The sequence below is a fragment of the Melopsittacus undulatus genome, chromosome 2, assembly GCF_012275295.1.
Source record: "Melopsittacus undulatus isolate bMelUnd1 chromosome 2, bMelUnd1.mat.Z, whole genome shotgun sequence".
Lineage (NCBI taxonomy): Eukaryota > Metazoa > Chordata > Aves > Psittaciformes > Psittaculidae > Melopsittacus > Melopsittacus undulatus.
In genome coordinates, this window is record NC_047528.1 from 114,329,271 (window position 1) to 114,357,161 (window position 27,891).

General features: G+C 39.7%; 1 protein-coding gene across 1 annotated transcript in view; it reads left to right on the forward strand.

Annotated features, from left to right (window-relative positions):
• Window positions 1-909: 909 nt before the first annotated feature.
• Window positions 910-27,891, forward strand: part of SPAG17 (sperm associated antigen 17) — an 83,115-nt gene continuing 56,133 nt past the window's right edge. The window contains exons 1-4 of the mRNA XM_034059924.1: window positions 910-1,005; window positions 8,909-9,049; window positions 9,434-9,493; window positions 24,448-24,579. Of these exons, the coding sequence (XP_033915815.1) occupies window positions 910-1,005; window positions 8,909-9,049; window positions 9,434-9,493; window positions 24,448-24,579 (429 nt within the window). The remainder of the gene's footprint in view (window positions 1,006-8,908; window positions 9,050-9,433; window positions 9,494-24,447; window positions 24,580-27,891) is intronic.

The following is a 27,891-nucleotide window of genomic DNA, read 5'->3' on the forward strand; positions in this document are numbered from 1 at the left end:
GGAAGATAGCCTTCTGCAAACTAAGATGATGTGAAACTCGCCTGTTACGTCCCCTATGACATTCCTACTTCTCCACTAAAACCGTGTAACCAAAGGTGTTTTATTCAGCACATTCAGTTTCATCCCACACTGAAATTGACTAAAGCAACAATCCATTGCACAACAAGGCTTTAAGGCTCTGATAAAATTCAACTAAAGATTTGAAGGCTCCAAGCAGCCCTGGTCGGTGGAAGGGGCTGGGGGAAGGGCAGCATGTGGTTTGGGGTATTTTCACCAAATGTTAAATCACACAGAATATTTCACTCGTCTCCAGTGTGAGATCACGACATGACTCCTTCTGTAATGAATTCTTTATCTTGGCAGCTCTCCTGCTTTCTCCCAACTGTGCCTCCCTCTCCCTTTCTGGTCCCGGCGCTGTAACATATGGTAGTGTTTGGGGAGTGATTTCGGCCTGGGAGCAGGCTGCCTGCCCACACCTGCGCTCGGGTCATGCTCCAGGCCCGCGGCAGCACCTCCCCGAGCACACCGATAGCCGCCGGTGCCCGGTTTCGTGCAGTCCTTTCGGTGTCACATTGAACTTGGTGGCTCTGGGACCGGGCAGCCCCACCGGAGCCTCGCCTTTAGGCAGCCATGCCGGAGGCGGCCGTAGCTTCTCGCCCGGGCCGCACACCACGATGCCAATGTCCGCAAACCAGTTCATCTCCTGTCGCCTCTATATAAACCCTAAGCTACGGCGGTCTCATGTCGGGCACAGGCTCTGCCGCGGAGCTGCTCACCCGGTACCAAACGACCGGTCCCTCCGGTCGGTGCTCCCAGGGCGCGGCCGGAAAGCGACACCCCGCGGGAGCCGGTCGCTAGGGCGACGCGTGGGACCTGCCTGCCGCCTGTACCGTACCGCACCGCACAGCCATGGGCCCGAAGCGGCCTAAGACCGAAGCGGTGGCCCCGGCAGTGGCCGCGGGCAAGAACTGGGAGGCCGCGCTGGTGTCCGCCCACCTCGAGGAGGTGAAGGCGGGCGAGCGCTGGGGCTTGAAGATGGGGCGGGGGGGATGAGGGCGGAGGCAGCTCTCGCCGGTCTGCTGGTGGGGTGGTCGCAGTGTAGCTGCTGGGGGTCCGGTGAGGTGCCCCCGGGGAGCGGAGCACACCAGACCCAATGTGTGTCTTGCTTTCCCTCCTCGGTGCTTCTCTTTCTGGGGCTCTGGGTGCCAAGTTTCGGCTCGGAGTGAACTTCTCATAAACTGCTGAACAGCGAGGTTTGATGGAGGTGCTGACACAGCATTAACTGTAGCGTTGAAAATGGGAGGCTGTAATTTTCCTGCTTGAGTGTGTGTGCAGCTAAAAGGCGCTTTTTCCCTTTTTCTTTATTTTCTTTTACAGCCTGCAAGGATCTAAAGGCATGTTTAGGTTTCCAGGTTCTGTGTAAGCAATGTCATTCTAATAAATCCTGACTTGCAAGAGAGAATTTGGTTTCAAAATAGGGTAGGAGTTTAGCAAACAATAATATTTACCTCGTGTGTGTTTATCTAGGGCTGCTTCTGCAAGTGAGACAAATGACTTCCACGGCTTCCTTGTGCCATGGGTTCTGTTATTCCATATTAAACAAAAAGAAGTTGTTTTTTCTTGTTGTTGCTGTGGTTTTGGCTGTTTTTTTCTTGTTTTTTTAACATGCCAGCAGTTCTGATTGAAGTACAAGCAGCTCTGAGTTCAGGAGAAGGCTTTTAAACCGGCTAATTGGTTGCCACAGATGTCCAGACATCTCTTAAATACCGAGTTGCTTTTACTTTCATTTGGTAGTAACTGTATAGTACAAGTTTAGCCAAAGAAAATCACTTTTTGAAGTGCTAAGGCCGGTGTTTCCTTTCTTTTCCCTGGAACGTAGATTTTCCAGTAGAGTTCATAGGTGCTTGAGCCATTTCTTGCTTATGAATCTCTCCCCTACCTTAGGAGAGCCTCCCTGAAGCATGAGAAGGGGATGGAGGTTTAGTCTCCATCACCTCCTTAGTTCCTGACCTTTCTCCCATGCTTGCTAGCATAGCAAGGTGCCAATTAGTGATATTTTTGCTTTATGGGGGTGTTTATTGTGGTTGTGGATATTGACCAGTGAATTTGTAGAACAAAGTGCTTTGTTTGCCCTGCTGCTGCTGTGTGAAATTTATTACATTTGGTAAATGCAAACCATTGTACTGAAGTATTTTAAAAGGTAGATAAAATGCTCAAAATGCCAGAATTAGGATTATTTAGGACCATGCATTGAGGCAGATGGAAAGAAATGTTGAAATGTTCACTGAATAGCGCAAGAATTCTGTAAGGGGGGAGAGAGGGAAATGTGATCACCTAATTAAAGATTATCATAATGCCTGTACCCATGGGGACTGAATTCGGATTCCTTGGTTGCTTAATTCTCTTGTTCAACTGTTTTCTGTTCCAGTTAAGCTAATTCCACTTTCTCTATCTCACTGTAGCAGCAGAGTCTTGCGAGCATGGGAAAAACTGTCTGCCTGCTGTAGTTAGCTTGAACTCAAGCTTCTTTGATGCTGAGAAGCCACTGACATTTCTTATTGCAGGAAAAGTCTTATTCAGCTCTTACAGTCATGGGCAGGAGCTCGGTGCAAAGCTGACAAATGCCAACGAATCTGTTATGAGTAAGGATTCTGTGACTTGAGATTCATCAAGTATGGCCAAATGTGGGTATACTTTTATAAATAAACATGCTCTGTGAAAGCACATCTTTGACACAAGTATGGTTGTGCTGCCAAATTTAGTTCCTTCCTCTTGAACACGGAGGGAATTTAATATCTTAATAACTTAATAACATGGGGGGTGGGGGGGATTTATTAAAGGATAGACATGGTTGTTAAAAATCAAATCTCGTTCTGCAAATAGTCCAACCATACTATCCCTACCCTACCCTGCCCTGGTACTTGCATAGCATATGAGATTTAAACTTGAATATATAAAGCTCAGGAACTGAAAGCAGCCTGTAAAAGCGAGTGTTGAGCATCTTTAATTCTAGGTATCATCAGACACAGTGCATACAGTTATTTCTTACTCCTGCTCGATATTGTATGTGATACACCATATGAATCTGAAATTACTTGGGAGATGACAGGAACTCCTGTCAATTAAACAAATTTCTCCTTGTAATTCATGTCTAAAAATTTTAAATCTTTTACTTGTATCAATTTAGAGAATATTCTTTTGCTTTAGTGGAGTCAAACGGAATTTACTAGAACTGGTTTTAAATTGTACCAGATAGACCAAGCAATGAAATTTCACATTTTAATGTGTGTTTATGACTTGCAATATTTTATTAGTCTGATCTATGAAAAGGAGTCATTTTACCAGTGGTGTTAAGATTTTATGGAGGGGAATGCTAACTAAAATATGATTTAAATGGTATTTACTAACCAAATAATTGCTTTTACTAAACACACTGTAAAAACTGGCAAACAGACAGCTTAAAACCATGTACAGAGGAAATATGGATTTTGCAGAGCCCCACATTATAGTTTATATAAATTGTGTTGTTTGCAATGTGCTACACAGAAGAACATGGGTCTGCAAGCTGTATTTGCCTCCAGATATTAAGATATTTTGATTGGCTTCACTGCAGATTAAGTTACAAAATGTAAATTAAAATTCTTAGTTTGAAACTTTGCATGTTTTATGTAGTTCAGGGGTGATGTCTGCTAAGGGAAAGTTGAATTCTGGGCAAATACAGCCATTAATTAAAATAACTGCTATTTATCATGTATTCTTATTAGCTAGTGTAACTATTCATAGCACTTGGAAGCCACATTCTGCTCGGACCTTCCATCTGTATAGTTTCTGTCAGTTTACTGGCATTTTAGGGCCTTCAAATTGAACTGAAATTTAACCTTGTAAAATCATTAAAAATGTACTGAGTGGAGTGGCTTCACTTTTCATAACTATTCATACTGCTGAAATTAATATTCAACTGAGCTTTCATATTCTTTAACCTGCCCAGATTATACAGCAAAAGGTCAGTGTCTTAAAATCAGAATCCATTAGTAATCTGGGTGTGTGGACTTGCAGGTTTCTGGGCAGTGATGCCCTACACAGTCACTATGTTACAGCTACAGAATCCCTGATGAGCAGCCTCTCCCAGCAATGATCTTAAGGTCCTTTCCAGCCCTAACCATTCTATGATTCTATGGTTTACTGATTTGCAAGCTCCCCCCATTGTCAAAAGCAATGAGTGCTAGATGTAATATAGTCCTTAGTGCTCAGAAATCACTAATTAATTTCATGATTTCTAAGGAAACAATCAGGAGATTTAAAAAACCTCTTGCTGTTTGATGCTGAGATGCTTAGAGATTCAGTATTCAACTGTTTCTCTTTAGCTGTTACAGTGACATTTGAAATTGTGCTGCAGTAAAATTAAGCTATTAGTTGTGAGCCTAAGGAAAAAACAAACCAAACAGAACAAACCAAGCAGAAACTAACCAACAAAAAGCCAAACAAAACCTCACCGTTAAATACTATAAGCATAAGTTATGCTGCAAAATGATGGTTACTTAGATTGCTTGGAAATGGCAGGGGGGGGGTGTTTGACGGCTGCTTGATGCTTTTCGTGGGCAGAGATCTAGAAACTGGTACTGCAGAAATAAACAATATAGCTGACTTGTTCAAATGCCTTGTCTAGAGCTGCTGCCTTTTTGTGCTAAGAAATGAAGCAGAGAAAAAGAGATGTGCTTAAAAAGGAAACAAGATTTTGTAAGCTACTGTTTTTGTTTTTTGGTTTTTTTTTTCTTCTCCAATGTGAAGCTGGATTTCTTTTTTATCATCCCCTTGATATTCCAATAGCTCTGTGGCAAATAAGATATGTAGGCTGTGTGTACTGGTTTTTAACAGTTGGGAAAAATCACATTACAGAGGGACGCAATGGAGCTTTGACAGCTAAGTCAGGAGAAGATGAAATGCCTTGTGTGTTTGTGGAAACGAGGAGTTTGGAAAACTGCTAGCTGCTTACTTGGAGCTTTCAGAGTTAGGGGGGCTCTTGCTGGGATTGGAGTCTCTTCACTTGAGGGGCATACAAGCTTCCCACATAGGTGGTTATTTCTAACACAGGGGAAGACTTCAGTGCATTTCAACTCTTCCCATGGCTAAGAGTTTTAAAATGTGGTGGGGACAGTGTCAAGTGTGACAGTGATTGTCACTGGATGTTTTACAATAAGAGGGGTCTGGCCTCCACTTAAGTAGAGCTGGGTGCAGATTGTTTAACGAGTGTTCAGTTACCAACACCATGTTTCCAGCTTCATTTTTAACCCCATTGGTGCTTGAATCAGCCTTGTTGATTCTGTGGGCTGTCCGCTCCCGCGTTTTGGTTGTCATTTTTCACAGTACATAGTGCTTGGGCTATACTCTGGATGGCAGCCTCCTTAGGCTGTTTCCATGCTTTTCAGTAGTTATTTCTATGTTCTTTAAGCTGGTAACTTCAATTGAGGTAGCCTTAGGGTTACTAATCTATCCTCTTTCAGATCCTTTCTCAGGTCTCACTTCTACAATAACATTTGAAAGAATTAAACTAAGTAGAGGAGCAGTTGTATATTGAGGGAGAAAATATTTTTAAAGTAACCATATACGTTTTACTACTTTTTCTTCTCATTTTTATGTTGTGATTTTAGGTGGTGAGCTGTAGAAGCAGGGTCTGTTTCTTCTCTAGCCTTTCAGTGCCTTGAACATTAAGGATACTGTTACAATATTGATAATATGAGGGCAATATTGCAAAGATAATAAATTTTTAAGGTCAGAAAAGAGCATAGTCGATTAAACACTTTAAACTATATACTAACACTGCACATTCACTGTGCTTAGTGACTTCAGTTGCTGTTCTCAATATTCAGCTCTTCTTAAAGGGCTTCATAGTGTAGAAACAGATGAGTAGGAATTCTGGATTGTTCTCTGATGTGTAGCTGGTTTTGGTATTTCTGTAGCTCCATTTCCCAGGTGCTCTACCTTTTTAATAAAAAATACATTTTCCCTTATTTTGCAGCTAGGGAAATCAGGAAAATTCTCTCTCCATTGCCTGTAATGCCTTTCCAAGGACTGCATAAATAACGTGAAGAAGAGTCTTCTTGCTCAAACATAATTCTGAAGTCCTTGGGAAGTATTAGAGGGGCTAGAGAATAAGGATTTGGAGAAGGAACCTGGAGATGGAGGAAGCAGGAAGTGAGATTAGATTCTAAAACTAGGCATTAGCTGGGCAAGGAGACTGAGGGCGAGAACTAGGGGATCAAGGCATGCACAGATGCAGGAAGCATTACGAGAAGTGATGGGACCCGGATGAGGAACAAAGTGGAAATGGAAAGAGAAATGAGATAGGGACATTTGTGATTTAGGGATAGAAAGACCAAGAAGAGACAGGACTATAAGGAATTCAGGTTTCACAAATGTTGCAGGGTAGTGTTAATCAGTGCCAGCAGGTTTAATTTGTGGGTACCAAGATACCAGCATGTTTTAAGGAGAAACTGAAGAAGGCATAAAGCATAAGTTTTAGCATGCTCTGATGGAGATTTTTTTGTATATCTGAAGAACTGCAGGAAATTGTGGAGGCAGGCTCTATATTGCTGTTGGACAATATTTCTAGCATTTAGATTAGAACCTGACATTCCTGAGTCTTGCTGCTCTTGTGCTGTCGGCATCTGTCTGTAGGACTTCCTGGGCCCAGTTCCCTTCTTGGTGGTCCTCACTGAAGCATAGTGGTATCAGTTGCTCCATTAGCTCATGTCATAGGTGGATGACTGTTCAAAGGTCTCTGGTGGTGACCCATAGGAACACCAGGACACTGCCACAAGGGGACATTTCAATCTCAGTTCTGAAAGTGTGGAGAATTGTGCATTTGTACACAAGCAAATGCTCTCTGTTCAAGGATTCTGTCCAGTTCTTGGCAAATATACAATGACAACTCTAACATGAATTTGTTGTATATGACAACTTCAATTGCAACTCCTGTGCATGTGTTTTGATGATAATATCATAATGTCTAGTTGTTTCATAGTGCTGTGCACCAGTAGCTATCTTGGCAACTTTGAGGAGAAGGTATTGTCGTGGTCCCCACACACATAGAAGGAGGGGAAAAAATTCATTGGGTAGTCCCTATACAGACCATTACTGCAGCCACTTTTCCATTGAGCAGTGCTTGCTGCCTCAGGTCAGTGGGACACTGTCATGAATTCCATCATGTTTGCATGCTTCTAAAGAGTCAGCAATCTGCTTGCACTGTCCTGCATTTAAAAAGTTGAAAGTTTCTTTTATGCTGCTATAAAACATTAAGGAAGTTTATGTATGGAATTATGGAGCCGTTTTGGATTAAATACCTGCTCAGTGGCTACTTGCAGTTTCAGAAGATTACCCTTAGTGATGCAGGTGATCTTTTCCGTGTATGTACAACTATGTCATGTCATCTACACGTGATGTTATGCTTTGATATCTTAAGAGTATGACAGTTTCCCTCCATGCAAGCATTTACTAGTTTGAAACTTACGACAACTGTTGCTTTCTCTTATCCCAAGTCATCAGGGACTCAAATTGCAAACATTTAGGAAGGACTTTTTTCACCTAAGAGAAGGAATGCAGAAAGAAGGGTATAGTAAAACTGGAAAAAGAAATTTCTCCTGCCATTTACATCTGATTTTGTTTTGGAACCAGCCTTTCCCTCTCTTTGCCATCAACTCAGGGTTTGTTCCTCTTTTTCATAAGGACTTTGTGCGTATTACACATATGAAAATATTTCCATCAAAATCCTAGAGTTAGCACCCTCTATGAAACTTCTCTTTCAAATCTTTCCCTGCTAAGTAGTATGTGAATCTGCTTAGCCTGGTCCTGGTCAGTGTGACACCACCTTGAGACTCCCTGGAGCTACTCAATCACTTTCTGTATTCACCTTTATGTAGTTTTATTGGTAGCTTGCAGTTTACACGTGATTTGATGTAGAGTACAAACCTTAGAAGTGCTTACGGTTCAGCTGACACTGATGCTGTTAAAGAATACTCTGAAGTCAGATGTAGATGTGCTGGAGATAGCCACTCACTTTGTGAAAGGGATTACAGTAGGCTCAAACATAAGAAATGGAGAAGAATAGCCAGGAAAAGTTACTGCAATAACATAATTTTGAAGGTTTTGCAGATGGACACCATTAAATGATGTATTCTAATCTCTTATTTTGCATTTCTGTAATGCTAAAATCAGATAATTTTCATTAAAATTTGTCTATTTTACTGCAAATTTTTGACAGCTTCTGGTGGTTTTAACGTGTCAATTCCTATAGTGAAATACAATTTGCCTTTGAAAAAATTATTTTTCTTAGTTCAGAATAGTTGGTGAAAATGTCCAAGAACTGTGTTATGCATAATTATAGCCTCATAAAGCATCATATAAATAATGCTATGGTTTTTAGGAGTTAGGATGTGTGTGTTGTCTGATTCTCTGCATGAGGGAGCTGGGATTATTACTACTACTGCTATTACTATTATTATTTTTGTTACTATTTTTCTACAGCAAATAATCACAATAATGTTCAATGGCAATAATGCATATTTTGAAAATTCACTTGTTTGCTTACTGAGCTGTCAAATCTGCAAATGACATTTAAAAGTTACTTTCTATTTGTGTGATGCGTACGCAGCCGGTGGGGTTTGCCGAGGTTGTTAGTTGGCATTTGTGGTTTTCATAGGATAATGCTGCCACCTGATGGCAGAAATGATTGGGACAATGCAGTGCGTGCTTTTTCAGGTTTTATGCATTTTATTTCAGTGTGATTAATACGGTGATGTTTAATATGTCTTAAATGCAGTAACCATCTCTACAGGATGAAACTTGAAACTGCAGAGAAGCAGTTTTGTCTGCTTGAGGTTTAACACCTGAAATATTTTATTTTGGAAAACAGGATGACTGGAAGCCTAGCATTGCTTTTGTTGTTGGGAACAGAATAGAGGATGAAATCCACACCAAGGCCCTGTCTCTTGCTGTGCGGGTGCCACAGAGGAAGCTCTTCAGCGTGGTAACACATGAAGACATTCTCACACAGGTATTCCAAGAAAAGAACATTTGATAACAAACCAAACCCTGAATCTCACTTCTCTATACTCACTTCTTCAGTCTGTGGTAACTAGACATTTTGTATTCAATTGAATACTCTGTGGAAGGTTTAAAAGTTACAGTAGTTCATAGGAGATAAAAAATAAAAAGTTTACTGTCTAAGTTGGTCTGTTCCTTGTAAATAGTGAGGTTTTGTTGCAGACTTCTTCAAGCTGCTGAGCACAAAAACTCCCTCGCTAAGGTACAGGGGTACTGTAAGATGATTCCTCGTGTTTTGGAGTGCGAGTGTAGTGTTTGTAAGAGGGCATAATGAATACAATAATTTGTGTAAACTTCCAGTCTTCTCACAGTAGAATGCTTTATTTTCTTGCAGATCAGAGATTCAGGGAATCAGAAGGGAAAAAAGGTGATGGATATGCCTATGTACTATGAGGTAGGTGAAAATATGTATTGCAAAGTCACTGTTCTTTTACTCTGAAGTACATGCAGCTGTGATTGTTATGCATACCTGAGTAAATGGATGTAGCTGATAAAAACACTCAACCATCTGGGTACTTCAGCTGGTTTCTTTTTGTGATACCAGCAATGTTCTTTTGGACTGCTGATCAAGTAAAGGTGAAGATGTCTTTCCAGGGGTATGGGTTTTATTATGTAAAGAATGAGAAAGTTGGGGCTGTTCAGCATGGAGAAGAGAGGCTGTGTGGAGACCTCGGAGCAGCTTCCAGTATCTGAAGGGGGCCTACAAGGATGTTGGAGAGGGACTCTTCATTAGGGACTGTAGGAATAATGCAAGGGATAATGGGTTCAGACAGAAACGGGGGAAGTTCAGGTTGGATATAAGGAAGAAGTTCTTCACTGTGAGGGTGGTGAGGCACTGGCACAGGATGCCCAGAGAAGTGGTAAATGCTCCATCCCTGGCCAGGTTTAAGGCCAGGTTGGACAGAGCCTTTGATGGCACGGTCTAGCATGAGGCATCCCTGCCTATGGCAGGAGGTTGGAACTTGATGATTCTAAGGTCCTTTTCAACCCAAACCATTCTGTGATTCTATATATTATGTGGTCATATTTTGATGGTGGTGTCACAAATTACAGAAAAACAATTAGATCCTGCTCAGATGCTCCTAGGAATTGAGAGACTTACACCTTTGTTTATAAGAATGCGGTCCTATAAATGAAACCCCATCTCTGTATGCTTGTATCCATTATAATCTCAGTTTGATATTAAATTCTACCCAGGTTCACCTAGTGCGGCATGTCAACAGCATTAGCAACCATGCTTATGCAAAGAGTACTTCCTCCTACTTTGTTAGTGTTTTACTTACAGCTTGTGAGAACTTATAAAATCCTGTGATTAATTAGAAGATTGTTTAAAATTTTCTCAGGTAGTTTTATGGCCCTACAGACCTGGAGCATAAAGAATTTTGGATCCCTCTAAAAAGATCTTGTTTGCATTTTAGTTCTGCAATGACTAATAAACTTTTTATGTGTCTCAGGCTTTGGTCGACTGTATAACAGGTCTCTTTAGTTGTAGTCTGTTTTTCAGTAATGCCAGACTACTATCTGAACAAGTCCCTTTGGAATTATTTACCACTGACATGACTGTGAATTTTATGCAATTAACCCTCTTCATTTAGGACTAGCCTCCCAGGCAAACTCACCCTTATATTACCTGGTATATAAAACCTCTTCAGTCCTACTGACAGAAGGATTTTGAAATCTAGCTCTGAGCAGCAGCTTTGTATGATACCTGTATTTAATTACTAAGAGCAGTTTTGCTTGTGAAGTGGATACCTATTAAATTCCAGCTGTCAGTGCTGTGTCTCATTAGCTACTTACTTTACTCCTCAAGGACATTTTTTTCCTTCCCTCCTTTAACAGAGAATATAAAATGCCTGTTCTGACCTTTTGCTTGGACTCAGTTTCCGTTCTGGCTGTAGCAAATTAGAAGATTGATCGTGTTGCCACAAGCATTAAGATCCTGCCTCTCTGGGCAGAGTTTGCTCCTGAGCATTCACCTAAAGTACATGTGCAGCTTGTGCTTTCAGAGTTTTCACTGCAGCAAAGAGAAGCAAATCTGAGGTTAGCAAAGGAAACAAGGTTGTGAAATGTTCTTCTGAGAGCATTTCTGTCTTCACCACATACCAATTCTTTTCTCTGTGGTAGGATTCAACATGCTGGCATTTCCACAAGCGCATATTCTTTTTTAGGCAGACTGTAAATGAGATTCCCGACATTTAATGATCTTTGAACATATGACGTGTACATGTGTGTCAGTTTGGGGATGATGACATGCATAGTAATGTGGTTATTAGTGATATTAATAGTAACACTGTTACCCATGTCACTGGACTTGCACACTGAATCTACTGAAAAGCAGGAGGTTTTAATATATTTCAGTGCAGCAGTCTGCAGTGCCTGCAAGACAACAAACTTTAGCCAACTGCTCTCGGTATATTGCGGGCTAATTATATATTATATACCTGTTGCCTACTCTAAATTAGTTCCCTTCACGGTTTCTATCATCTTACTGTGTTGTATTTCATTATCACTTGTATTGTACAAAGTGGAGAGGATCAGGGCAGGGTTTATGAACATGTAGCTAAAAGATTTCCAAATCCAGGAGGAAGAGATAATCTAACACCTTTTATGTCTCTTAGGTGACCTGATGGGAGTAGGAGTTCTGAGAGGTAATTTTGTGCTAATTCCAGCGCTGAATTAAATTATTTTGGGGTGATTTTCTCCTAAAGATGCCATGGAAATGATTCTTTTTCCTTTGTGTATGGAAGGGAAAATGGTACATCTCTGTATCAATAAATCTCATCATTAAATTATCATGGACAGTTTTTCCAACAGACAAAAACTAAAATCAGGGATTGTAGTAATAGGACAAGGGGTGATGGGTTCAAACTGAAACAAGGGGAGTTCAGGTTAGATGTAGAGAAGAAGTTATTTACTGTGAGGGTGCTGAGACACTGGCACAGGGTGCCCAGAGAAGTGGTAAATGCTCCATCCCTGACAGTGTTCAAGGCCAGGTTGGCCAGAGCCTTGGGTGACATGGTCTAGTATGAGGCGTCCCTGCCCACGGCAGGGGGCTGGAACTGGATGATCTTAAGGTCCTTTCCCACCCTAACCATTCTATGATTCTACAGTATTTTGAATAAAATATATCCATTTTATAAGCAAGGTATGTATCTTTTATTGTTTATGTACCTGTTTGTTTTGGCAGCTTTCTGTTAAGGTTGATAATGTCATCTGTAATTCAGGTGCTTTACCACTACTAAATACGATAGTGTTTTAACTTCCAAACTTTGGATTTTGGAAAATCTGTTAAAGCCTAAATTTCCCATTCTGGATTTCTTTGTGAGGCTGATTTTTTTTTTTATTACTTTAATTTTTTCTTCCTTGAAAATTGTGGTGAGGTTGAGTCCAGGGGCTGTATGGATGGCAGGCTGCGTTTTTGTGTGTTTGTGCTTTCAGCAGCTGTTTTCCAGCTTTGTTAGATTCATATGACAGGGTCAGGAGAATTGCTTTTAGGTTACTCGGGAAATTTTCAGAAGAAATCTTGTCCCATCCTTGTAAGGGAACAAGCTTGACCTGCAGAGCAGTACCATGGTGAGGAAAGGCTGTGAAAGAGGATGGAGCTTCATGTGGCCCCTTCATGTGAAAAAGCTGGAAGTTACAGCTGGCATTGCTGAAAATGCATGGCTGAATAAGGGGCATGGTCATGAAAGAGGGGGGGATTTAAGGGAGGGACATGTGGCTCTTGGATAAACTGAGATGCTTGGGATGAGGGGTCGTGAAAGGCTGAAGAAGTCCCAAGTGGCAGACACAAGAGCAGTTTTGTTTGGATGTAGATCCCAGATTGCTGCCTTCAAAATGTGTCCTTGTGCTTGTGAAGCCAGCAAAACTGAAGTCCTATAATAGCAGCGTCCTTCCACACTGCTCTGACTCCTCTCCAGGACAAGCCATTCTGTGTTACCAAGAAGGCTTAATTGCAATCAAAATCATGAATCTATATTCCACTCCCTGTCAAGAATTAAGATATTAATTCTGGTTTCTCACAGCAAAGCTCTTACCTGTAGTTGTCAAGCTGAAAAATACAATCAAATCAGGTGCCAAATACAAATCATGGCCCATTCTCATCCTGGAATTCTGTGGGACTGGAGCAGAATAAATCATTCTTAATGGTAAATAAATCATAAAATATATTCCAGCTGGGTAGATAGCTAACTACATCTACATTTTGAGGCTGGGAGGCAGCAAGAGCAGCATGCGCTGCACTCCTGAGATCCTTGAGGACAGATACAGGTGAACATAAGTTAGAAAAGCTCCTAAGCATGGTAGAATTTTGTATCCTTGTATATATGAAGGTATATGCATAAAAACAAATGCTTTCTGTTCTTCACAGTCATGGCTGGCAAGGGCTGTGTAAATGCCTGGTATTTTAGGCTTACACTTTTAAGGTTTACACTGTTCTGGCTTACAAGAGGTTTTAAATGGGAGTTACATCACTTGTCTGAAAGCTAAATTTTCTGGTTGGGTGTGAAGATTTCAGACTTGCTTTTCAAGTGTAAATACAATCTAGTTTCCCAAGAGACCATAGTGAATGCTACAGAAGTAAATATACATGTGTATATATAGGGATGACAGTGATTTAAAACCTGCTTATTTGCAAGGTTCTATTGATACAGTTGGAGATAACCACTTATGAAGGAAACAGTACAACCAAGCAGTACAACAAGCAGTATTAGCTGTTGGTGTTCCAAATATAAAGCAGAATAATCACTACTTGGCCCTAGTTTTCCTACATCTTAATTGACTCTTCTGCTGTTTCCATGTCCAATGCCATGTTAGTGATACTTTTCTTGCCAATTAAAAGAAAAATAATCTGTTATTGTTCTTATCTCTGCTGGCCTGTGCAGGTCACATGTCCCAAGGAACAAGGGGTAGGACAAGAGCAAACAGCCTTAAGCTGTGCCAGGAGAGGTTTAGGCTGGATATTAAGAATAATTCCTTCCCCCAAAAGGTGGTCAGGCATTGGAACAGACTGCCCAGGGCAGTGGTGGAGTCACCGTCTCTTGAAGTGTTCCTAAACCGTGCAGGTGAGGCCCTCAGCACCATGGGTTAGTGATGGCCTTGGCAGTGCTGTTGGACAGCTGGACTTGATGGTCTTAAAGGTGTTTTCCAACCTGGCTGATTTCCATGACTCCATGTTGTCTTGCTCTTATTTTACTTGCTCTTATTCCTTACATATGAAATAGTGATGGCTTTTAAATCAGGCTATATAGGATCTTGTTACCCATCTGATTGCACTGAATTATCTCTGTTTGATTTTTGCATGTGACAAGCAAGTAAACATTAGCTTGGTATAACATGCTGGAACTATTAATATTTAAACAGAAGAGAGTATAGTATTTTGATTACAAATTGTTCTGCTTCTTGTCATCACTAGCTGAACAGAGGATCTGTTTGATTCTCCTGTTGACTTGCTTCCAGATCTGCATGGCAAATGGTTCTCATAAAACCTCCCTTTATTTTACCTCCTTGCTAAAAGGGAGGTAGTATCAACTCAGATACTTCAAACTTCTGGCCTGATAAAAGCAGAAGTGCCAGTTTTACTGCCTGAGTCAAGGTACATAACAGCCAACCCGTATCACCAGGCATATTGAGGCACCAATCTGATTGTGCAGTTTCAACTAACAAACAAAAGAGACCCTCAAATTAAATCCTTCCACTGGCAAATATAATATGCACAGTTTGCCATTAAAATCCAGTTCAGCTGAGTGCTTCCATATAAATCTTAAATTAGTTCATTCTTTATACAGCTCATTTTGAGAACTAAAAGGTTATTGGCTAGAATAGAATATTGCATTGGTTTATAATTATTTATATGGTACCTGGACTTTTTTCTTTGGTTTATTTTTTTTTCCTAGGACTGTGATGTCAGAATCCTTGGGAAATTGTGTAATGTTCACAGTACTTCCTGCCTTAGTAGGCAATTGGCTGTAGCAGAGACAAAAGGATTCTTGGGTTTTCTAGGTGTAAATGAAACAGATTCCTCTCCTGTCACTTCCAACACAAAGTACATAAGCCAAGATATTAAGAACTGCTGTGGGATAATAAAACATCACAATGAACAAGCTGAAGTAGAGAGAAGTGAAATTAATTTAGCCAGGAAGCAGTGAAGTTAAAGCAAATTTTAAGCATTTCTGTGAATTAATGCTTTGCTAGAAGTGTGTGGAATGTAGACCTATGAAGTAGGGGTTGTTGCTGGTAAACTACTTGAAGTGCTGATGATGTCATGATGCAAAGAGAAGGTCCACTTTAAATTGGAACTGAGTGTGTATATTTATATTGTATTCTATGTAATTATATCACATAGTTTTATGTCCTATATACTTTTAAATATATATTAAAAATATGTGTGTGCATGTGCATAATTACTCAAAACTGTCTTCTATTACTTACCCCAATGGCATGAATTTCATTCAAGAAATAGCTATTCTGTTGCTAAATAACTTTTATGTTATCTCTCAATAGGTCTTGAATACCTTTTACCTTTCTATTATCTTACACCTTTCTACTGTCCCCATTTTAGACTTGCTCATCATTGTCTTCAGGGAAAAGACAACAATTTAAAGAGGGCAGTGCTGGGGACAAGGAGTAGTTGAGGTAGTAAATGTGTTAAGGATTATAGTAAATACCTAGGGTAGAAAAATCATAAGTCTTAAGTCTAGCTTGATGTGAAAACAGAAATCTTAGTGTCACAGACATAATGTTTATGGCAAGGACTGTTTCCACCCAAGAAGTGTACAAGCTACTGGGAGATGTGCAGCATGTGGAGCAAAGGCTTGTTAGTAGTCAGTGCCAATGAAGAAAACAGGTTCAGAGATAATGCTAGTCAGGAGTGTTTTTAAGGAAGCCTTTTTGTTTTTTATGGAAACATACAATTAAAGGTGGTGTTTTTGTGGAGGTGTATAGATTTTGACAAAACACCCTCAGAAAGGTTGGTGGTCAAAAATAGGCTTTATCAAAACTGGAGATAGTCATATTGAAATCAGCCTTCGCAGTCTAAAAATGTACATGAATAGAATTCTATTTTGTAATAAAAGATTCTGTTTTCATTACACTGTAGAACAAAATTAATTTTAAAAGTTGCTGTAAAATGGAACAGCTCAGGAAACAAAACTTGTCTGGTGTCATTGTTTTGATGAGAGAGTTTGACAGTTAAAACAATTTTGGCAGCCATGCTGAATAATGAGAAGGATGGAAAGATTTAATCTTATTTTTCATTCTAGTACAGAACAAAACAAATACTGCAGGCTCAAATGGTGTAACAAAATGGAACGGTTTTCCAGTCAGTCTTTGTCAAGTGCTGTTGTGTAGATGCAAGTTAAAGGAATTTTACTGCAGAAGGACTTGGCCCTTACAGTGTATAAATATGCAGAGGATTAATACTCAAGAAACAATTGAGAGTTATTAAATGAAGATGCCTTTTAGGGAAGTACTTGCTCCAGGGAAGGGTAAGGAACTTTATATCCTCCTGTGGGCACTATATATTCACCTGTTTTCAGCTCTGTTGCATCTGTTACCAAGCTCCTACAGGGTACATCATAGTACAGAACATAGTATGTTTTGTAAATAATCCCACTACATGAACTGGTACATTTACCTGAGATATTTATTGTCTTCTGAGGAGAGTTTAATTACTTTTCCTCCTGGGTCCAAGTATTTAGTTCAGTTTGCTTAAAACAATGCTAAGGAAAAAATATGTTAGCACAAGTTTAGGAAGTTTCATGACTCCCATTGGTCTTCAGCAATTTGCGACTATCAGTATGAATGAGAGTTTTGGAAGACTTCCAATATCAGCTGAGGTTAGATTTACTCCACTCTTTATCTTACAGGAGACCTTTAAAGGCAATTCAGTTTGCTCTGCTGCCAACTGAATAGGAACAGCTTATGCTGTGCCAAACTGTTCCAAACAGATGCTGTCACATCCCAGGCCACAAATCTTTGGCCTCTTCAGATGAACTGCAAACTTGGGCTATCTGCATTCCTTCTAGATAATGTTAAGATAGTCTAAGATTTCTGACATCTTGAGGATTTCACAAAACCTCACTGAGAAGAAGCTGCACGAGCTTCTACCTCCATGCTCAGCTTAATTCTTCATAATGCCTTTCATTGGTGGACTTTGTGCTTGCTAAATTGCTTGCACAGACAATTGCCTTGCTGGTACCAATATCCAAGAAAATAGGTTATTGTTGTTAAATGCCTTCTCATAACTTGGCTAAATGGAAACAAAAATGTCCTGGTAAAAGAAAAGGCATGCGTCTGGATTCATCTGCCTTTCCAGAACAGCTTAGTTCTGGAAAGAACTTGCTTACTTCTGTCTTCTTTATATATGCCTGTACAGTATGGATGCATTATGACATAGGCCATCCTAGTGTCATGACAGGTATGTGTAAAGTAAATAGTTCTAAGCCTTGGATAACAGAAAAGGGGTTTTTATTTTGAATATACGAAACTAATGCCCCCTAAAAAGAATAAAATATTACCCAGAATAAAGACATACCACCATGTTTTTGCGCAGCCTTTGCCATTGTCAGAGCATCTGATGCCATTGTCAGAGCTTCTGATGCCACTGCGTGATCAGTAATGGCCTCTGTAGTCCTCTAAGTTATCAGATACTATGCCTTCCATTTGGGATTTGTATATTTCATGAGACTGAACTGTTGTTGCTGTGAACCAATCCATCCCAGAAACCATAGTTTGCAATCAGTTTCTAAAGACTATCCAGCTCAGTGTCCTTTTACAGGGACCCTTCTAAGGTCAATAAGCCAAGTTTAGATGTTTCAGGATTTCTGAATGCTGAAGCTGGGACTAAAAGTCTTGAGCTCCTGCAGAAGAGCAGTCTGTGTCTTCTAGTCTTCTGTTTCTTCAAATCTGAGAAGTTGGGTTCTATTATTTACATGAGACAATTGAACATATTAATCTTTCCATTTAATAATAGCAACTTTTCTTTATAGTCCTGATTCTAGAAGCAGTGCCTTCTGCATGTATTATTATTTCACTACTCTTAGTTGTAATTATTTGGCCTGAGGCCATTCATAACACTCAAAATTACTGACAATTTATTTTCTAGGAAAGAAACTTAATACCTTTTGAAATTCATCTGTCTATTTAAAACCTGCTTTAGAACACTGGTGGGACCCCGATTTTGCTTCCTAGATGATAAGGTTTCCTGCATGCATGCAGCTTGGTATAAAGTTCTCTGCTTTTCCTGTGGAGGTTTTGTTGAAATCTCTGTGTAACTAGAGCAAACAGCAGTTATGTCTGTAAGAATGTCATCCTTAAATGGGTAGAGGGACTCTCTGGAATAGCCAAAGGAAATGCTGTTCTTGGTTTTGATGCCTTCAGTAATTTTAGGTGACTAAAACTGCTGAATTAAGGACATTTTTATGTGAGACATTTTTCTGAAGTAGAGCAACTAGTCCCAGAATCCTTTGTCACCAAAGGAAGAAGGTCATATAAATGTCCAAAGCCTGTTGCAGAACTGGACACAGGAAGAAAGATCCTGCCTAGGAGTTTCATGCTGCCAAGCCAGCGAGGCCATTGTGGCTTCCTGGCCCACAAATTCTGAGGTGGCTTAGAAAACTCTGTCAAGATGTAGCTTGAGGGGTTCTGCCAGAGCAAGGGTTGATGAGACAACTTTGCTGCTTAAATGTTCTTGTCCCATCTCTGGTCAGGTTCCCATACTAGCCAGATGCAATGTTAGAGAAGCATGATTAAATCCTTTAGTTTTCTAATGTTCATTGTGTGGATCCAAGTGTCTGAAATTACTGGGGTTAATTTACTCCTCAAAACATAAAATATTCTCTTCATCAGGGATTGTAGTGATAGGACAATAGGTAATGGGTTCAAACTTAGGGAAAGTTCAGGTTAGATATAAGGAAGAAGTTCTTTACTGTGAGGGTGGTAAGATACCTGTTTTTTCAAGTAGCCCCATATGCCACTGTACTGGCACCACTTGCCAGTCCTGGGGTGACAGTTGGACTTGATGATCTTAAAGGTCTTTTCCAACCTAGGTGGTGCTGAGATTCTATGGTGTTAACACACTGGCACAGCTTTCTCAGGGAAGTGGTAAATTCTTCATCCCTGGCAGTGTCCAAGGGCCAAGCTGGACAGAGCCTTGAGCAACATGGTCTAGTGTGAGTTTTCCCTGCCCATGGCAGGGGGGTTGGAACTGGATGATCTTAAGGTCCTGTCCAACCCAAACTAGTCTATGATTCTGTTCTGCTCCACAGTGGAAAGGCTTGCTGGGCAGTTTCATGCCACTGAAATGTCAACATGTCCAGATTTGTTCATAGTAGTGTACCTTGCTTCTGAGCACAGGTCGCAGCAGATTGGCCCAATCTCCCCTTTTAAAGAGGGCTGGGTTCTGTAGGAGTTGTTCAGAAACCACTTAAATGCTATTTCAGCTATCTCCCCACAATCAGAGTGCTAAACAGGAGCATATCTTAAGGGTCACAGGAGAAAACTTTTCCTATGCCTAAAACTCCTTCCTTAGATAGCAGTGCTAATGACTGATCTTTGGAATCACTGGATATTTTTATTGTATTTTGTCTTCCCTTAAAGCAGTTCAATTTGGTAGCAGTTAAGTGGTCAGGAAGCTCCTGTATGAGTTCTTTCGTAAAGCCAAAGTGAAAAGTCATCCTAATTTTTATGTAATGTATCTCCTCATTTTTACTTAAATTAGATTATTTGCCTTAAAACATAATTTAAGTACTTGTAACACTAAGACACGTACAGTGTATACATCTCATTCTGCATTGCTTAGATGAAACCAGTGAAGGTATGCCCTCAGGTTGCACGTTTTCTGTAGAGAGAGGTTTAAAGAGCAGACCTTCTAACACTGCATCTTTCTAACTAGATTTCTGCTAACCAGATCAAGCTGTGTCGTGATTTGGCAAAAACCAGGCTCACTCATGAGTGACAATGCGTTTTTCTAGGGCACAAATGGCCATTGCTGCTGCTTTGAGAAATGTTCTTACAGGAGAAAGGCAGTTATTTAGTACATAGACAACATATGTGTTTGCTCAGTATTGCTCAACAGTGAAAGTAGCCTACTCTTACTTTAGTAGCTTTGTGTGAAAAGGACTCTGAGGGGCAGAAGGAGTCATCAAATCCATCTTAGTTTTTTTAATTCTCTGGAATTCGTGCTAGTAAATTCTTCACTGAGAGTAACAAAGATGATTCATTGGCTTATTAGCTTAGGTTTTATTGTCCACCTTGTTCATGCATAAGCTCTATATGGAGCTCTGTTCAGATATGCAATTAATTTAGATTTACATGAGTCCTTAAGCTTGGTTTGAGTTGTGAGTCATTAATTCTCCAATGAAAGATAGAAATTAAACAACTGATCTTTTGACATCCTAGTTGGGAAAAGATTCTGAGAGGAAAAATGCAATCAGGTGAATGGTCTGATAATAGACTACATTGTCTTTCAGCACACTGCAGGTCTGATCTGAAAGAAGCTGTTTCTTTTAGCTCAGTGCCTTCCTAGGATTCTTTCAGAGTGATTGATCATAGTATGCTATAGTCAATGAAACTACAGCAGCAAATTCAGAGCTATTTAATAGTATGTGTAAACATTTTTTCTTTGAACAAAATAAATGTGTCAGTATGACACATGCACCTTTTGTTCCCCAGTCTGTCTTGAAAGCTGCTTGTGAGGTTTTCATGATACTGATGGCATATTGTAGTAACTGCAGGTTGCTTCACACACACACATTTTATTATCTTGCTTGGAAAAATACATTAGAACAGTAAATAAGAGCTTGGTTGGTATGTGTAATCCATATAGTCTCTTGACTGAGCTCTCTCCTGCTTCAAAGTGACTTTGAACTGTATCACCTGCTAAGGGATTAATTACTGAGGAGTTCTTCTAGGAATCATTAAATTTCTTTTAGGAAGTGTTATGTGAGTCTGAGGTATATGAGATGGTTTGGATTTCTTACAGTATCAAGAACAAGAGGGAACACAGGGGTTTGGGAAGTTCACCCTGGATATAGGAAAGCTACACTCTGAAATGGGCTGACCTCTTTGCATACATAGCAAGTGATGCTACTGCTTCCAGCTAGTGATAAAGCCATAAAGTTGATAATGCAATTTATGACTTTGAAAGCTTTTCTGATTATAATTTAGCTGCCACAATGGTTCTGTATATCGAAAAGAAGGCATTTCAAAGAAAGATACTATAAGGATGCTAGCTTTAAATGTTCCCCTGACTTTAAATCTGTCTCCTATCTCAATGGTGCTGTCATCTGCCAACAGTATAGTGTCACTTACAAGCATTCATGCAGTGTTTGAATAGCTTGAAATACATGCCCTTTGCACCAGTCAGCTAAATCTCTGCATGGTTCATACTGCCACCATATGAGATCAAATACTGCATCACTGAAGCCTTTCTGCACTTCACAAATGTGACCCCTGCTGTGTGAGGAATGCTGAGTTTCCTCTTCCTTTAAAGGAAAAGAGGCCCTACCTAACTGAGTTTGTCCATCCAAGTTTCCGTGGTTTCTCACATAAGAAAAAGGTCATCACTGGAGGGATGAAGGACAGCCAATCTGAAATGAATCCACTTCATAGGATACCAAAAAAAAATTCCTTCTGTTCTCCTACCAAGTCTTTGTCTTAGCTTTTATCTTTCTTTAATTTGAGGCCCTGTGGATTCTTAACTGTTTATGCCAGGTGTCTGAATAACTCCCAGGACCACAGATAAAGTAAACATACATAAGTGTGATACATCTAATTTCTTTCATCTACTGTGCATGGATTGATCTATGTTCTGTTTTTAAGTTGTCAGTGATGAGGGTTTGGTTTTTATTTGCTTATGCATAAAGCAGACTTTACATTGCCGTATGCAAACTATTTGCTTTCTTTGTATTGCCAGATGTAGCATGCTCATGTTGTCTTTGTCTTATCTGACTTCTCTTCACAGGCATGGACCATACTTCTATTAGTGTGGTTTATACTTCTCTAATGCCACACATAAGAAAATTTGTCCTTCCAACCCACTCAGTTGTTCAGCTCACTATAGACCTTGGACACATCTTTTAATTTCTGCATTGTCTATCTACAAAATAGGAATAGTCATGATGCATTGCTTTTGACTGGTAAAATGCTTTGAACTTCTCAGGAAGAATAGGTTGTAAAAAAGTCGAAGCGTTCCTTCCTTCTTCCACGAACAATAAATCAGCAACTGCCATCAAGCAGGGTTACTATATATACTCTTTTGAGGAATTCCTCTAGAATCCGTGTTTCCCCTCTATTGTTTTTCAAGAAATGTGCAACTCATCTAGGTTAGGCAATTGGGAAGCATCCCTTTCCATAGACTGTTAACATCACTGCTGCAAAAAAAACCAAACTGTGTGAGATTGGTACTTTTCTCTAAGGGAAATTATTATGACAGTTCTACCAAAGTCTCTTCCTTTCAGAGCACAGACTTGTGTAGCCAGCTTTGGGGGACTACGTGTTTTTGGAATAGCTACTAATTCCTAGTGTGCCCACAGTCTGTGAGAGTTTTTAAGTTTCTTCTTAACATGGCCTTGATTTTCTGCCATGACTCCAAAGTCATTGGGACTCTTTCCGGAAGCCTTTTATGGATGGCTTGTAGAGATAGTGACCAGTAAGTAGTCTTACTCTGCATACAAAAGATATAAAACAGAGCTGATTTTAACCATGATGTATTTTCAGGTTAGATATAAGGAAGATCAGGCTGGATATAAGGAAGAAGTTATTTACTGTGAGGGTGGTGAGGTGCTGGCACACGTTGCCCAGAGAAGTGATAAATGCTCCATCACTGGTAGCATTCAAGGCCAGGTTGGACAGAGTCTTGGGTGACATAGTCTAATGTGAGGCATCCCTGCCCATGGCAGAGGGTTGGAACTAGATGATCTTAAGGTCCTGTCCAACTCTAACTATTCTATGTGCCCAGCCCTATGATTCTATGTGTATGTTAAGGAGAGCATCAGCTTTATTGGTGTGGAGGGGGGGGCAGAATTGCTTTGGGAGAGTTTATTTTAGTTGTTACTCTCCTTGTTATGTGATTTCAGCAAAATCTGAATTCTAAGGGATTTCTGTATTTTGCTTTAATTTGTATGAAACAATAATTTGGCATGTAGTAGTCTGGATTTTGGCTTTGTTTTATTCAAAGAAGCATTTTTAGTGGCTACATTTGTTTGCCTAGGTTTTACTTGAGAAGTGAGAATTTCTGAGCTGGGCAAGAAGCTATGAAAGCTCAAAGCTAATGATGGTGTTTGCATTAGACAAGACACAGTTCAGTGAGATGCAGTGTGCACCTTCATTGTCTGAATGTTAGCAAGCAAAATTGACACCATATGTGCCCAACTGTAATTGCTCCAAGAGGGGGAAAAGAGAAACATGTCAGAACATTTGAGTAACACCTAATTTAGCCCATGGTTATAAAATAAAGCTGATGGTTGCTTAAAAACAAAAGTAGAAAAATATTATGGTTGTATTATTCCTCAACAGCGCTTCCTACATAGGTGAACTTTATCATGGAGACAACACAAGTGAAAAGAAACATATAACAACTTTTTATGGTATTTTTATGTTATTTTATTTTTTTCACAGTAAATAAAGTGGTTATGAGGCTCCAAGGAAAACGGCCCAGATGTTAGGGAGTTGTATGAAATTTAGTGGAAACAAGCTGTAAAAAACATAGTCATAAAACAGCCTGTCAATGCCACACATCTGGACAATGCAGCTGTATGTTCCTGCTGCTGTCATCGCCCGAAGAAAACTCAATAGCCTTATTTCACCCCAATTAGGCTGCATACCAGAAGAATCAGAATTACAGAAGGAGGGGGGGATATTTTCATGAGACAGACCCTCTCAAATTCCCTTCAAGAAGTTTTTATCTTTCATTCAGGGCTAGTGCCTCGGCCACTAGTCACTTTGCAAATAGTACTCCAAACTATTCCTTTTCATTTGCTATCTGTTCAATGCCTTCACATTTATTACTTTATATTAAATAGTTGCTTGATGTTGCTTCTTTGTTTAAAGCCTGAAAAAAATGATATTTTTACTGTGAAAAGTGTGTCTGTTGACCTTTACATAAATCGTAGAAATTGTCTCTGTTTTATTTTTGTCTCATACTGTAGCAAATATAACTTCATTTGAGGTCTTAGGAAACAAAAAATAGGCAGGCATCTTGATGATACGGTGTTTTTCTGACCATGTGCTCATTTTCACCCACACATTGTACAATATGAGAGAGCATTTCCTCATTTCATCATGCAAAATATGTGTCAAGTACAATATTAGAATGAGTTACAGTTCTTCTGTTTGTTTGTTGTCCTGTAGGTGTTAGAAGTAGCCAAAGCCCTTCTGGATAATGGTGAAGAAATTCCAGTAACACTAACTGGAAAGCTGTTGAAATTTCAACTGCTTTGTCTCAAAGAGAAGGACCTTCAGAGAAGAGAAGCTGAAAAGAAGGTACTATTGTATGCCTTAGGGAAGATGCTTAATTAACTTTAGGAAGACACCTCTATTCTAGTGTCTAGTCCATAAATTCAACTTTCTCCTCATGCTTAGCTTCCTAGATCTGTAATTGAAGAAAGATGTTAATAGAAATGTATCTTTTTTTAGTTAATTAGATTTTGGGTAAGAAGCTCTCAATTCCTCAAATGCAGGTAAGATGGGGGGGGGGGGGGGGGGGAAAGAAAGAAAAAATACACTGCAAGAACCCTGTGCTAGAGGGAGAAGCAGTTTCTTAGCACAGTCTTAGGCCCAGTAGAAAATAAAGCTGAAAACTGGCTTCAGCTGATTGTCTCTTCTGAGGAAAAGGGAGGAGAAGTATCAAGGACAGATGCAGAGCAGCACTATGAAGAAGGTACTATCATGAATCACCTCTCTGGAGGAAATGTGAAGAAGTTATCTTTTACATCCTCTGGCACTAAAGCAGGATGAAATTTACATGAACTAATCCTGGCAGATGTATGTTGAAGCAGTTCTTAAAACCCTCCACTGCTGTGCTTTAGCTTTTCTACAGCAGTCAGTATTACTGCTTGACTACTTCCGCAACATAGCCACTTGGAAAAGGTTTCTAGCTGTATAAACCATATCTAATTTAAACCTGTTACCTCTTTGTCTCTCACTATGTATAGGGACAACAGTTCTTCCCCTCCATTCTCCAGAAATATATTACATATTTAACTAAACAAACCCAAATACATGCTGTGGTTTCTAGTTTTTGATTATGCTTGTTCTGCTCCTCTGAACTCTCTCCAAATGGTTGTATCTTGAAGTCTGCTTCTCAGAACTGGGAAGACATTTTCCAGTGTTCCCAAAACTTGTCGCCATGTATTCTTCAGAGCTCATCACTGCTAGCTCCAAGATTGCCTCAGTCAAATTGCTTATTTCTTCTAGGAGGAATTTCACCAAGTTTGCACAGAATCACAATCAGATCACACTTCTAACTGCTTTCTAACACCTGTCATTTAGCAAAAAGAAGTTGTCAGTGTTACATTTCAACAACTTACTGAACAATTGGTCTTTGGTAGATAGTCCTTTTCCAGCAAACATTCATGCAGGTGATGACTGTTCTTGGGAAGTCCAATAGTTGCTGCAATAGTGTTATTCTGTTAATTGATCAAAAACTATAATGTATAATGAGTTGACATGGAGGTGTCATGCACGTAAAAGGTACAAGAAAAGAATTTCATAGATTTTGTGTAGTTGAAAAGTCTGTAAGTTTCTTTACCAATAATTCTATTTCTGGAAGTGGTGGATAAAGCATAGTGCACAGGGACAAGAATATTAAATTCTAGGTGATAAAGCTTTGTCCTGTTCCCATAGTATTTTACTGCAAAATAAATTAGCAAATTATAAGGTCAATCATAGAATCATAGAATGGTTTGGGTTGGAAAGGACCTTAACATCATCTAGTTCCAACCCCCTGCTATGGACAAGGATGCTTCACACTAGACTGTGTCACCCAAGGCTCTGTCCAGCCTGGCCTTGAACACTGCCAGGGATGGAGCATTTACCACTTCTCTGTGCAGCCTGTGCCAGTGCCTCACCACCCTCAGGGAAGAACTTCTTCTTTATGTGTGACTTGAACTTCTACTTTTCAGTTTGAACCCATCACCCCTTGTCCTGTCACTACAGTCCCTAATTAAGAGTCCTTTTCCAGTATCCTTCAGATACTGGAAGCTGCTCTGAGGTCTTCACACAGCTTCTCTTCTCCAGGCTGAGAAGCCCCAACTTTCTCAGACTGTCTTCCTACATGAGATGCTCCAGCCCCTGATCATCCTTTTGGCCTCTTCTGGACTTGTTCCAAAGCTCCAATTATTAGATTATTATTAGATTAGCAAATGATAAGGTAAGCCACGAAACATATGAAGAATCTGAGGAAAAAAAAAAGAAAGAAATGTTTTCCATCTGAAGAGAAATGAGAAGCTGAAGCTATAGAGCAGATTTTTTTTATAGTGAATTGAGAAAAGGTGGCTTTTCTCTTAGATATCAGTCACGGTGAAGAAGTAAACTGCAAAACAAGAATTTGAAGTTTAAAGATTATGCACTTCAATATTAAGATAGAGCCTTTAGCTTTGATTTGGCAAGATTACTCCTGTAACTATGATATTATTTCCCTGGAGAATCTGAAGATAGTTGGTATTGAAGACTGAAGAATTTCTGGAACTTGCAGTTTCTCCTCTGCTCTAGCCAAGCAATCTGGACAAAGTTGTCACCTCCTCTGGTTTGTATCTACATCAGAGCGTGACAGGCAAACACTAGAGCAGCAGTTGAAGGACAAGGAGTCAAGAATGGGAAGGGATCTTGTCTATGAGGATGCTTTGCAGTACAGAACAGCAGAAACTTGCTTTTCATTTAGAATTCTTGCTTTAAATTGCCTGCCATAAAATTTTTAATCCTTTCCAACTAGCTTGTACAGTACAAGCTCCATTGCCAACATCTCAGGGTTGAAACCAGGATTTTGCTAGCAGATCAGTTCTCAGAAAGCCAACATAACTGTCTATTGTTTTCTAGAGTAGACACCACTTAATAGAATAAGTTGGCAGAAGTAAACCAGCAAGTGCATAAACAAAAATAAGCCATTATGAAATGTCTGTGTTTCATTAGGAGAAGCTTGTGATGCATTGACAGGTGTATGCATTGAAATTAATCTGCAGAAGAGAAGTGTCTCTGAATTAGAAAAGAGCTTCAGGTAGTAAGATTCTGTAATCTGATTCTTAAAATAATAAAATTACAGAATGTAAAGTTAATGGAAGATGAGGAACTCCACAAAAAGCTGCATCTTGTAGGAAAAGGCAAATATGCCATTGAGTGGAAATGAAAGCATCCTCTAAAGGAAACACTTTTACTTCCTAAGATATTAAAGTCAACTAGCATTCTATGTTAGTGTCTTTTGAAGTTCAGAAATGTCTCTAGTTATTTGAGACTGACTTACATAAACAATGCCAATGCAATAGATAAAGCTGATTGTGAACTTGGTAACCTGATGACTGTATCATTTGTTTTGATATGTTTCTCAGCCTAGAATTCAAAGTAATGGTATCAAAATATTTGATTTGAAATGTCTGAAGTGGAATAAACTTGAAAGAAAATAATGAAATCATCCAAGTCCCCCATTTCACAGCACAAATACTTTCAAAGAATCTCTTGAAGGCAAAAGGAATTTACAAAAGGGAATGCATCAAGAAGGGAGAAGCAGGAAAAGATTTTCTGCTTTGGTTTTGAATTCAAACTAAACACAAGTGCTACAGCTGGAAAGTCTGCTTTTCCAGC